Source organism: Aptenodytes forsteri, unplaced genomic scaffold (genome assembly GCF_000699145.1).
Source record: "Aptenodytes forsteri isolate BGI_AS27 unplaced genomic scaffold, ASM69914v1 Scaffold29, whole genome shotgun sequence".
Taxonomy (NCBI): Eukaryota; Metazoa; Chordata; class Aves; order Sphenisciformes; family Spheniscidae; genus Aptenodytes; species Aptenodytes forsteri.
This window is the reverse complement of record NW_008794520.1, coordinates 2,265,975-2,278,090: the sequence shown is the minus strand read 5'-3', so window position 1 is coordinate 2,278,090 and position 12,116 is coordinate 2,265,975. Positions and strand designations below refer to the sequence as shown.

The following is a 12,116-nucleotide window of genomic DNA, read 5'->3' as shown; positions in this document are numbered from 1 at the left end:
ATCCAAGGAGCAAGAGAGATTTTAATCCCAGATACTCTATTTTCAGTACTGTTGATGGTACTTCACTCTGTAGTCCTTGTTATGACTTCAGATCCCTTATTACAGTTACGTTTCCTCTGGTTCTACTTTCTGTGTGTTTAAACTTGAGGGGGTTTTGATGGAGGGTAGTGGATAAAGCTTCCTGATAAACGTAGCAAGCACCTGAACATCTTTATAGCACAGGCCTTTTATGAGTTATTATGTTTAAAGTAATTTGTGTTTCCAATCGACAATAAAACTACTATTTGTTTCCTATTAGTTATTTCAATTTTTTTCTTTTTAAAGGGGATCAGCCATAGCAAGAATCATTGGCAAAAATGTCCAGAATTCCAACAGATTTGATCCTACCGTCAAGATGTGGGTATTTGAAGAGATCATCAATGGAAGAAAACTCTCAGAAATAATCAACCAGGAACATGAAAATATTAAATATCTGCCTGGATACAAGATACCCAAAAATGTGGTAAGTTGAAAAAAAAAAAAAATCACTGAAATATTGTTATTTTTTATAAGGGAGGCAACATCTGGCAAAATTAAAATTAGGAAGTAATTCACTGCTTCACTCTGGTTTGCCACCTAACTCACTCCAATATTTTAAGTACGCTGGAATATAACTCACTTCTGTCACTTCTGCTTGTCTCATATGTCACACGCAACTTCAAACACCCAACTGTGTCGGGTGCTGGTAACGCACCCTCCTCCTCTCCGGCAGAAATCAGCACAACTCTATAAATGGCAGGCAGAGATCTGTCTACACAGAACTGAGATATTTCAAACCCACAGCATCTTCTGGAAAAAAAGGGAAAGCTACTGCTCTCCCTTCTTCTAAAAAAGAAATCAACAGCACAGCTAACAGCTGTGGCTTACAAGAAGATGAATGAGCTATCGGCTCATGGGTGATTTCAGGATAGCAACACACTGCTATAATTAATAATGCTGTAAATTCCACCAAAAATATAAATTTCATGGACATTTAAAATACCAAATTATGCATCTCTACTTAAATTAATCAGCTTAGATAATTTATTGCTACCAAAGCAAGCAAGGTGAGGGGTTTTGGCTGTTCAAGATTTTGCCAAATGCCACTGTTTTGTGAATTAAAGAAAGTAGCACTGCGTTTCTGGAACACTTGCAGTTGTAAAAGGAAGTTAAGATGCTGCACATGGTGGGCCTCCTTCCTTGGAGAGTGGTTATATTTAGTACTCCATTTAGTGCTGCGATTGCATATTTGCACTCCTGTGGTTTGAACTTGGCACACAGTTCTCCTGGGTTAGAATTGACTTCTCACTTATTTTTACAACCCTCTAGCAGATCAACAGGCTTGTCATCATCACTTGAGATCAGCTCCATCCTGTCTCTAGCAAAGTCTGAGGCTTTACCAGCAGAAATCAGCTGGTTGCAGTAAAGCCTGGAGGGACCCTCACATCTTCATCTCCGACTGAGGGGAAAAAAACAAAAAAACAAACTATTTTTTTCCTTGCATTGCTCTGCGACGTTTTGGAGAGACAGGAACACTGTACAGCACTGCTAGCCTCTGCCCCACTCCCACTTTGCCATATTCCTGGAGAAGCAGCCTTGCTGGCAACAGTTCTGTTTCTCCCACCGGGAATCCCACTTGCTCTAAGGCGGTGGGCTCCCCGCTGCCTCCAAAGGGCAACGTTCGCTCTGATTGTAAACTGCTTGTGAATCCCACTTGCTCTAAGGCGGTGTGCTCCAAGGCTGCGTCCAAGGGCAACGTTCGCTCTGATTGTAAACTGCTTGTGATAGCAGGCTCAAATTGACCTGCCGTCGCCTCTGTAGCCTGGCTTGAACTGTTGTTCTGAGTAATGCTAGCATTTGGAGGAAGATACAGCTTGCTAGTTATTAAGGGTGTTGTACAGGGTTTTGTAACTATTGGTCAAGTTACTATATATTTAAAACAAAGGCGCATACCCCCCAAAGATGATAATAGTCTCTGCCTTTTGATATAGTTTATTCCTGAGTAACTCAGAGCTGGTGACCTATGGGAACTAAAGACTGCCAGAAGAGGCTCTGTCTCATCACCCCGGTTTGCTCCTGTGCTCCCCAGTGCTACCACTCATTCCAGAAGAACCATATGGGGTTGCTCAGTATCTTCAGGAACCACCTGAAGAAGCTGAACCAGCAAAGGGGCTTCCCAGGATGGTGCAAGTTTAGAAAGTATATCATCTTCCCCAGATTATCCACAGAGGGCTGGGATGGGAGGCAAGTTAAAAATAAAATAAATTTAAAAAATCCAAACATAAAATCGTTAGGCTGCTTTGGATATTTCAGAAGAGAGCTGCAGTTGCTCACCTGAAGAGCTAGCAGCTACGCAACAGTGCCAACTAAAATTAAAGACATTTGCAAGGCATCTGCAATGGCTTCGGCACATTGGTATCTTGCAAGGTGTGAGAATTCCTACCTGGGGCTCATTTCAGTTGTCACTCTTGTCCCAGGTGGCTGTACCGGACGTGGTCGAAGCAACAAATGGGGCAGACATTTTAATGTTTGTTCTGCCACATCAATTCATTGAACGAATCTGTGAGCAGATCGCAGGCCAGATAAAACCCGGGACATTCGGGATTTCACTGATCAAGGTAAGTTGTCATCTCCACAGACTCAATCTGTACGGAGTAAATAAATATCTCCAACTTAAGGGTAGGAGCTCCAGTCCTCAGCTGCGTGCTCTGCATGAACACAAGCATTTCTTTCTGCAAGAGTTAAAACTTAGCCAGCCTCTGCCAGCCCTTCTGCTGCTCACATGGCTGTGGAGAGGAAAGGATGGGGCAACCCAGCCGGGCTAAGAGTAACTGTCTTCACCAGCCATCTTTAGCCTGGATCGGTTCCCACTTGGACCAGCACGGAGGTGAAAGTGGGCAGAGAGAGGGCTACGTAAGCTGGTGCTGCTGCCAGAAAAAATAGGCATCAGGCTACAGCATCTATTAACTCTTAACTGGAAAGAGCACTGGGTCAAAGTGCCTCTTCCAAGTACATGCTAAAGCTGTTCTTGGCAGCATTAAAAGAGCACAATAACACTACTGATTTTGCAGAACTGAAGCAATTTCAATCTGGCATGAACTGAGGAATCTCTTTTTAAGGTTAGAGGTACCAGATTATCGTAATCTTAAAAGGAATTAATATTTTAAGAGAACCTCAAACTAAAAGTCAGAGACAAAGCATAGGAATGTAGTCTACTGCTTCTTCTATTGCTTGCATTACAGGAAATATCCAATTTAAAATTGTAATGAAAATGTCATTCAAGTTTTCAGACTGCAATACCAGCTCTTCCCCCTTTTTTTTTTTTCCCTATAGAAATTATCTCACAAGCAGCAGTGCACAGAGGAGGGGAGGGTGGGAGAGGAAGGAAATTCCTGCAAACTTACTTCTTTCTTTAGCTTAAAAAAAAAAAACCCTGAGACAGTTCAGTACACTCCTTAATACCAATGAAGCACTCAGATTAATACTTAGATCTTGCAAAAAAGCCACTGCTTGTAGGCTTAATTTGAAAGTCTGGTTCTGTACTACAGGAGTTTAACACAAAGGAAAAATACAGCATCGAGGAATGCCTCAGGACAGCAGCACTGGATGTGAGGCCTCTTGCAGGGCTACCTCGACCGTCGCTACCTTCTCCCTGAACTTGCCTTGAATTTGCAGTTATCGAAGTACAAACCCACAGCATTTGTATTAATGGCTAATGCTAGTGAATGTAAGACCCGAATGCTTCCAATTAAAACCGGAGAGCTGCAGGCAATGGAACACCTTCTGCTTTACCGGTGCTCTACTGCTGTCATTTTCCTATTCTAGTAACTTGGCTTTGACTATCGTCTTTTATCCAGGGTATCGGTGAGGGTCCTGACGGCCTGAAGCTCATATCTGACCTCATTCGAGAGAAACTGAAAATAGATATCAGTGTGCTTATGGGGGCCAACATAGCCAAAGAAGTGGCTGATGAGAAGTTCTGTGAAACCACCATTGGTAACTATCGCAAAGAGCAAATTAGAGCCGCTAGCTGTGGTTTAACGTCACCCGTGGCTGGGCAACAGGATAACCTCTGGAGGTAGCAGGGGGATGTGATGGGTCCCGTGTGGTTCCCAAGCGGTGCGGTGGGTGCGGTGCCCACTGAGCTCATTCAGGGAGGCAGGGTGATTTCCAGGGAGTTTGGTGCTGGCAGGATCAGATCCAAACTGACAGTGGGTTTCAGTGCTGACAGCTAATTGAATCCATTAAAAAAAATTAATCCTGTTTCTGTAGGAGTTGGCAAAAGCCACCTTTTATGTCTCTACAGCTCAACACTGAGCCCATCGGCGGTTGATACACTATACATTCTAGATAGAGAAGTGCAATCAGAAGCTCGTATGTGCTCATGCTCCCTGAGGTGTATTTCTCCATCTTCAAATTTCTTTCTTTTAAAAAAACAACCCAAAAGAACAAAAAAATAAAACCAGTAACATTCTGTTCCTCCCTCCCATTCAGACTGCTTGCCAAGATGTAGCCTCAGATCCTCCCAGAACTGCGTCTGACCTGACTTGGAAAGTTCATCCGGTAGTTTTTAAAAGCCATTGATTTTTAAAGTCAGCAGAAATTAAAGTTACATCCTTCCATAGCTAGGGAAGACAAAAAAAAAAAAAAATTATTGTTGCACTACTGTTCCTTTGCCTTGCAAAGGTTATAGTAATGGTGAAAACTGTACCAGCTGGGCATTTGTTGCTGGCAGAGTGACTAGGCACGAACAGGACTAGACATGATTAGGAGAGCTGAGCAATATTCATTCTCTTGGGGGGAGTTTAACTTCTGCGGGCCCAGTTTGAAGCCATGCTGTGATGATGACTGTGCAAAGAGCTTTGTCCCTCGCTTTTGTCTTTGTGGAAAGCCAGATAGCCCAGGAAGAGCCACCTCAAAGAGACTGGGTAACCCCCAACATCAGTTATTGAGAAGGACGAGAAGCAAACCCAAAGTTTCTCGTAAGATGGGGCAGAAACCCCACAGCTACCAGAGTGCTATTGCCCAGGCTCTTTAATACTCAAAAACACTGAGTGCCCAGAACCCCTCCAGGAGCAACAGCTGGAAAACACTACAGCTCCTCACTGCTGAGCTCTCCCTGAAGGAAACCAAGTTGCCTCATATAAAAATGAAGTGAAACTCCATTCAGAAGTCTTTGCCCAGCTGGCTACCCTTCCTCTCGATACCTAGGCAAGCACTGTAATGACACGGTACACAACCTCCATAGAATCGGTAACATAAATGTTCGAGCAGTGCCAACGTTCAACTTCATCATCTGTGGATCTTCCTGTAATTGGGAATTATTTGCACCCCATAATAATACTTAGCAATTATACCGATTTACATTTTCAAAGCAGCAATTATACCGTTGTGCTGTACAAAGCGATTTGTAAATATTATCTTTTGCAAGGTTTGTGGTTATACAAGCTTTCTCAAGCAGAAAGCTGCATTAGGCACTATCTACTTTTAAGCTCTTTAAAGCGTTATTGAGCAATGCTTGGTCAATGCCCTGGGACTTGCATACATTTAACACTGGCTTCCAGCAGCACAAATCTCTTGTTTAGCAACACCCAGTTACTGGGACCACAAAACCTCAAGTGGTCCCTGGGACCTTATTTCAGGTTTCAGTTAATTGTGTGTACTCTGAAACGTTGCAAAAAGGCTCTAACTTTCATCCTTCCTTCCCACAGGGTGCCAAAACAAAAGACAAGGGGAGATCTTTAAAGAATTAATGCAGACCCCCAATTTCAGGATTACCGTGGTGCTTGACTCGGATACAGTGGAGATTTGTGGAGCCTTAAAAGTGAGTGATTTCAAACCAAAATGTTTTTATTAGGGCTAAATTCTACCCTCACCTGAGTATTCTGTAAGCCACAGGGTCTAACGTGAGTCCTGCCACCGTATGATGAGTGAGCACAGACAAGATGTTTGCGTGCCAATTTTCCAGTCTGTTACAAAGGGAAAATTTACTTAAAAATATAACTGCTGGCAAAGCATTTCACAATAGCTGTATTTTTATCTTTATTTAACCAGAGGCACCTCTGCTTCTGAGGGCAGACTTTAGTCCGCTGTATTTTCTTGTCTGCATGTAAGCACATGGAACAAAGAACTCTTACTACATATAGAAGCTCCCACTAATAACTTATTTCCACGGTTCAAGTAGTAACCCACTAGGAAGTTTGCGTCAGAAGTGATGCTCTGTGTTGACAGCACGTCTGTGCGGCATTCAGCGATACCCACATCAAGATCCCAGGCTGGATCAGAACAAATAACAAAATCACCAAGTTTCCAGTGAGGGGGCACTTGAGTGAGATTTGGTGTTTGCTTTTAAATGTGCTGAAAGCGACTCCAGCCGGTGATCCTTTGTACTTTTTTGTACATTCAATCATTTGTACTTCAATAATTCACCTTTCCTTGGAGGAGGGGGGATTACTGGCTAGGAAAGAATTGGTCCTGTTTAACCTTACATACAGAATGAAAAGTTTCATTACGTACAAAACCAAGCACTCCCAGATTTTGCTTTCGGCCACAGACTGGAACTGGGGGCAGGCGCAGAGGGGAGAGAGGTTGCTTCTGTTTTGTGGGAAATCTTTGCTGCTCTTGAAATCATTGCTTTGGCATTGCCTTTGCTAAAAAAAAGGAAAAAATCTGCACTGGGGCCTGTGCATGTCTGGAGCAAACACTTCGACGGCAGTACTAGGTGACATATTACTCACGTCCAGTGAGCTACACTTATCTAGGGGCTGGGAATTAGGAGATGGGAAGAGAGGTGTGCAGGACAATGGTGAGGAGTTGTGAAGACGTTTAGGATCCTGAGAGATTTGTTTAGAGCTGTAGAGAAGGGCAATTCTACTGACTGTTTCTGCAGGCAAAACCAAAGTTTGATCTACTGTAGCACCTGTACGTAGAACCCATGCCTGTTTAAATTAGAGACCCACAGAGAAAACCTGGGAAGGCGTGACTCCATGTTGGATATTTTAAATAGTTTAAACAGAAAGGTCAGTGAGTTCCAACTTGGAACTAGCAGAAAAACAAAACATTAATTGCATACACGCTACGTGATTGCAATATTACTATATTGAACAAGCTGCTTTGATTTTTGCCCACTGGAATAACAGAGGATACTTTATAATAATCTTCTAGAAGCCCAGCCACTTTTGTTCGACAGTAGTTAGCTGTCCACCTTCTTCATAACATAAACTCATGGCCATTGGAAATGGAACCTTCTTCGGGTGAACGGGGTGCAGACAGATTTGCAGGGTTTTCTTCAAGCTCAGTGCACGCTGATAAACCGCACGTCTTGCCTGACCGTTTCCTTTCCTCCTCTGTATTTCGCACTAAACTGTTTTTAGAACATCGTAGCAGTGGGAGCTGGGTTCTGCGACGGACTGGATTTTGGTGATAATACAAAGGCAGCAGTTATACGCTTGGGCCTTATGGAAATGGTGGCCTTTGCCAAGATGTTCTGCAGGGGACCAGTATCGATAGCCACTTTTCTGGAAAGCTGCGGGGTCGCCGATCTAATCACTACCTGCTACGGGGGACGCAACAGGAAAGTAGCAGAAGCCTTTGCTCGCACAGGAAAAGTAAGGAGGATTTTGAAATATTTTACACTAACGCGTGAAGAAATCCTTCTGTTTTACAAAGGCATCATTAGCTGTTTACCTTCTTGATAACTGCTGGTATCACGGCAGTATCCCCTCTGATCCAAGTAATCAGTCTCCTCTCTTCTAGTCCATTGAGGAACTGGAAAATGAGATGCTGAACGGACAAAAGCTGCAAGGTCCTCAGACCTCAGCTGAAGCCTACAAGATCCTGAAACAGAAAAATATGCTCGATAAGTAAGTGCTTTGATTTAAAAAAACAACTGAATCAACACAAATTATGAATGATTCGTAACCTCCTTAACGGTTTTGTGTTTAATGATCTTGTTCATTTCTGCAACAACTGCTTTCTACATCTTGGGCCACCGTTAGAGCTCAGCTTAGCCTGAGTCCTCATTGCCGTGGTCAGTACAACGGGATGAAGGCTGGACAGCGTTAGAAGAAAAAAGCCACAGACATATAGGAAACAAAAGAAATAATAATCCAAAGGAGCTACCCAGACATCCCCGTCCCGCTAAAGAAGATTGAAGGCCATACACAGAGTCAGCTTGCAAACACGATCTATGGGTCAAAGGGTTTCTTGTTCTCAGTGTATCACCGTTACAGCTTGCAGCAATACTGCTCTCGGTGCAAAGGTTAACTAGGTTATCTCAGTATAAAATTCAGGAGCAGACTCCTAATCAAAAATTTTTATACTCATTGAATAGGTAATGTGCTGATATCAATGCTTTAGTGCCACAAATAATGCTGAGATAAAAAGTGCTTCTAATTGTTTGGGATGATGTAAGACTATTTATAATTTGAAACCTTTGTCTCAGCTTACACAATAGAAAAGCTAAACTTCCTTCCATCCCATTCCCCCTCGTACATTAGCAGTACTGAGAGGTCAAACACTGCTAAATGAATACTTTAAAAAAACCCCTATTAGAATTATAACAGTACAGAAGATTCGAGTGGCACTATCTTTCAAAAATGAGAGAGAGAAGAAAAGCTCATTTTGACACGACGTGAACTTTAAATCAAAACTTGATCTAATAAGTACGCTATAATTGCACTTAGTTACACACTCAGCTCCAAGTCATTCAGTGGACTCATTTTTTACCACATAATGACTAAGACAGCTTGCAAAAGGGAAAGAACCCTTTGAGCCAGGAAAAGAAAATCATTAGACATTTTCATTCTTTTTAGTCTTTTTGATATCAGTAATGAATGCAAATAATATATGCATTTTGCACACAGGAGAAAAAAGAGGATATGCAATTCACGATTTTTTTGTAAATAAAAAATGCTGGATAGGAATTTTGTCTCCAAAACAGCTCTTCTCTGCTGTCACCCTCAAGAATTGCCCCTAGCTCCTCTTAATTGCCCTATATAGTCTTCCAGTAAAGGCACCTCCAAGTTAAAATTATATTGTTGAGAGAAAAATTTTCCACTTTCCTTTTAATGTAACAAAAAAATTTTTTTTTCCCCCCATTATAAATGGAATGGAAATGCTTATATAAACTTTAAAAACTATTTTCATTGCTACGCGCTTCTTTTAGGTTTCCATTATTTACAACCATCTACAAGATCTGCTACGAGGGTCAATCGATCCAGGATTTCATCGCGTGCCTGCAGAACCACCCAGAGCACATTTAGAGATCCGCTCTCCTCACCTGGTCACGTTCTCATCTTCTGAGGACTTCTGTCCACTCCACGGCAAATAAAGTAGAGAAACAGGTTGTGTGACAACGCTTGCTGTAAAAGCAACAAAGAATGTATTTCAGTATCCTCCTTCTGGGGGTAAAAAAACCTGCCTTTAATTTCAACATTATACCCAAGGAACAGGAAACGAATGTAAAATTTAACACTATTTGATTTCAGCTAGTAATGTGGGCATTTCCCTAGGATTACTTTCTTGTTGATTGAAAACAGTTCCCCTTGAAATTTCCAGAAGAAGAGCTCAATCTAGTTCACGTGAACCTCAACATTTTGCCTACTAATATTACTTACAAAACAGCACAAGATGCAGAAAAATTGAAGAACTCATCCAACCAGAAAAATTACAGTGAAAAAAAAAAAGGTCTGACAGCAATAAGATGCAATCACGTGGGCAGATGTTGGGTTTCCATAATTCCCCTCAAACACAAATAACATTTTGTATTTTGTGACATTTAGTCCTTCCTTGATTTCGTTTCCCAGTGTAAGCCTCTTTGGAAAAATAGGTATTGTTATTGTCCTCAGACATACATGAATGTTCAGCAGATGTATAAATAAAAGCATTTAAGGGGTGGGGGGGAAGGAGGAAAGAGGGGTTGGGGGGGGTGGTGTTTGTTTCAAATTCAGGACACTAGGAATTGTCAGTAGTAGTCTGACGTTCGTTAAACTTACTGTATTTCGTTGAAATACAGAAAAAAAAATTGGAATAACCAAATACATTTATGTTAGCGTCAGGATTTCTCAGCAAGTTCTAGTTGTTAATTGGCACTAGCTGAGAGAGGAGAACTGGAGGTTGACACGGAGGACGTATGCACGACAGCTTGCAGCGTGTGCAATGCTGTTATTTTGAGGACGTAACAAGTAACAGTGAAAAACCCTCTGTGATACTTAACTTTTCATACGTGCGTGAAAATGACCGCTAAGGACGCACAGAAATCCTGTAAAATTGCATTTGACACCGGGCTGCATTTTAACTCCACCGGGAAACTCCGCTGGAGAGACACCAGTGCAGCTCCCCGCATCTTTCCAGACTGCAGCCTAATGCCCTGATCCTGCTGTAGCTTAAGCAACGCATCTTACGCTCCTGAAGAGAGAGAGATCTCCATCTACTTCTGAATTTTAAACACACACTGGCTCATACACCAGTTTTTTATTTTGCTACCAATGGCGTTAAATTTTAGAAACGTAAGTTTTTAAATCTTACAGCTGTACTTGGGTAACTTTATATACCTGATGTTTTTCGGAGTTAAAGCCATCTATGAAATGAACAGTGGCACATTTTATAAGCTTTAATACCCTTTTGAAAGATTCCTACTTAGAGACAAGACAAACAAAAAGGAAGAGTAACCTACTTTTGCTTTGCTTTATCCGATTTTCCAAAATAGCAGAGAGGAAGGCAAGTGATTTTTTTAATCTCCCTATGTATTCGCTGACATATTGCTTGGGGCGGGGGGGAAGCTAGATTATAAATTCATCTCAACTCTGCATTTAAGAGGAATGTTGTTATGCCTTTCACATTTATCAGAGTAATATATATAAATGTATTGTAATTATAAATGTATTGCAAAAATCTCAGCCTCGCAGCTAGCAAAGCTGGCTCGGGTACCAGGAACAGTGGCTGCAGCATCCCCGAACCCTGCTGAACAGCAGCGAAGGTGGCTCAGCTCCTCCAGCTCGGAGTCCGGTCACAGCTGAGGGCTCGGGGCTCCGCAGGGCAACACCAGCGTTCCTCCAGCTGAAACGGGAATCACACGGCCAAATCCTTTACACAAAACAGGGAATTATGATCTTCCATTTCAGGTGGAAAAAGACTTAAATATTGCATAATTTTTAAGTATCAAATACATGAGGATGGGGTAGAGAATTCGGGAACCTCCTTACTTCACCGGCAGGCTGAACTTCTGATAAGTCATGTATGAGCTAATAATAATATAGAACATTTTACATGCAAAGTGTATCAAATAACAGTTTAATAAAGTGATCAATATGCAGACTTGGTGTAATTTCATTTTTCAAAGTTCTCACAAAATAAATAACTGTTGTAATGGTGGTCCTTTATTGTCCTTATTCTTGTGGTTAATAATTGTCAGCTCTCAAAGGAAAGGACAAGAAGAGTTGATTTTCTACAGACATTTTATTGATGAACAAGTTTTTCTTCTTTTGTATGACATCTTTTTTTTTTCCCCACAGTAAAATAAGGAAATTTTTACTCCATAAATAACAAAACTAGCCCTTATATCTTAATCCAGTCAAAATCCATGTAAAATAGTTTGTTCTATATTTACATTCTGTACCAAAATAGGAAACACATGTTCAAGGTCAGCCAGTTCTCTCAAAACAGTTGTTTTATCTCCAAGGTAAGCTTCACATCGAAAAGGCAACATTTGCACGTTGGAAGTCTGGCAGTAAGATCGCATTATTTAATATACAAATAGACCCAAATCCTGAAGAGCGTTACGTGCAAGCAGGCACCCACACGTTCAGCCAAGCAAAAAATGGTTGTTAAATCTCGCAGGGGAAGGACCTCGACCCGCTCAGCTGGCCAAAAGTCACTCCTAGGAAATGCGGGGAAGAAAGGACACGCGCCTCCCTCTCTACTGAAATATATTCAAGCAGAAAGATTTGCGGGACAGGAAGATTTAAAACCAACGGGCCCTTGTAAGGGATTGTGGATATGCCTGGTCTTAAGTGACATCAGTCTTCCTAATTTACCAGCGCTCAGCAGAAAGAATGAGCTGCATCGGACTGACAGTCAATTAATGGGGGCCAGAATTC

At 41.8% G+C, this 12,116-nt stretch overlaps 1 protein-coding gene across 1 annotated transcript; it reads left to right on the top strand.

The window, feature by feature from the left end:
* Window positions 1-329: 329 nt before the first annotated feature.
* Window positions 330-9,818, top strand: LOC103908593 (glycerol-3-phosphate dehydrogenase 1-like protein). The gene is made up of 7 exons (XM_009290990.1): window positions 330-502; window positions 2,496-2,636; window positions 3,876-4,014; window positions 5,730-5,842; window positions 7,392-7,625; window positions 7,774-7,880; window positions 9,185-9,818. Exons 1-7 carry the CDS (start codon window positions 395-397, stop codon window positions 9,279-9,281), a joined length of 939 nt encoding a protein of 312 aa, XP_009289265.1. The 5' UTR covers window positions 330-394; the 3' UTR covers window positions 9,282-9,818.
* Window positions 9,819-12,116: the final 2,298 nt, after the last annotated feature.

Coding starts and splice junctions, on each gene's coding strand:
- LOC103908593 (XM_009290990.1), top strand. CDS start 395: ATGTGGGTATTTGAAGAGATCATCAATGGAAGAAAACTCTCAGAAATA. Junction 4,015..5,729: donor GTTCTGTGAAACCACCATTG/GTAACTATCGCA, acceptor TCCTTCCCACAG/GGTGCCAAAACAAAAGACAA. Junction 5,843..7,391: donor AGATTTGTGGAGCCTTAAAA/GTGAGTGATTTC, acceptor AACTGTTTTTAG/AACATCGTAGCAGTGGGAGC.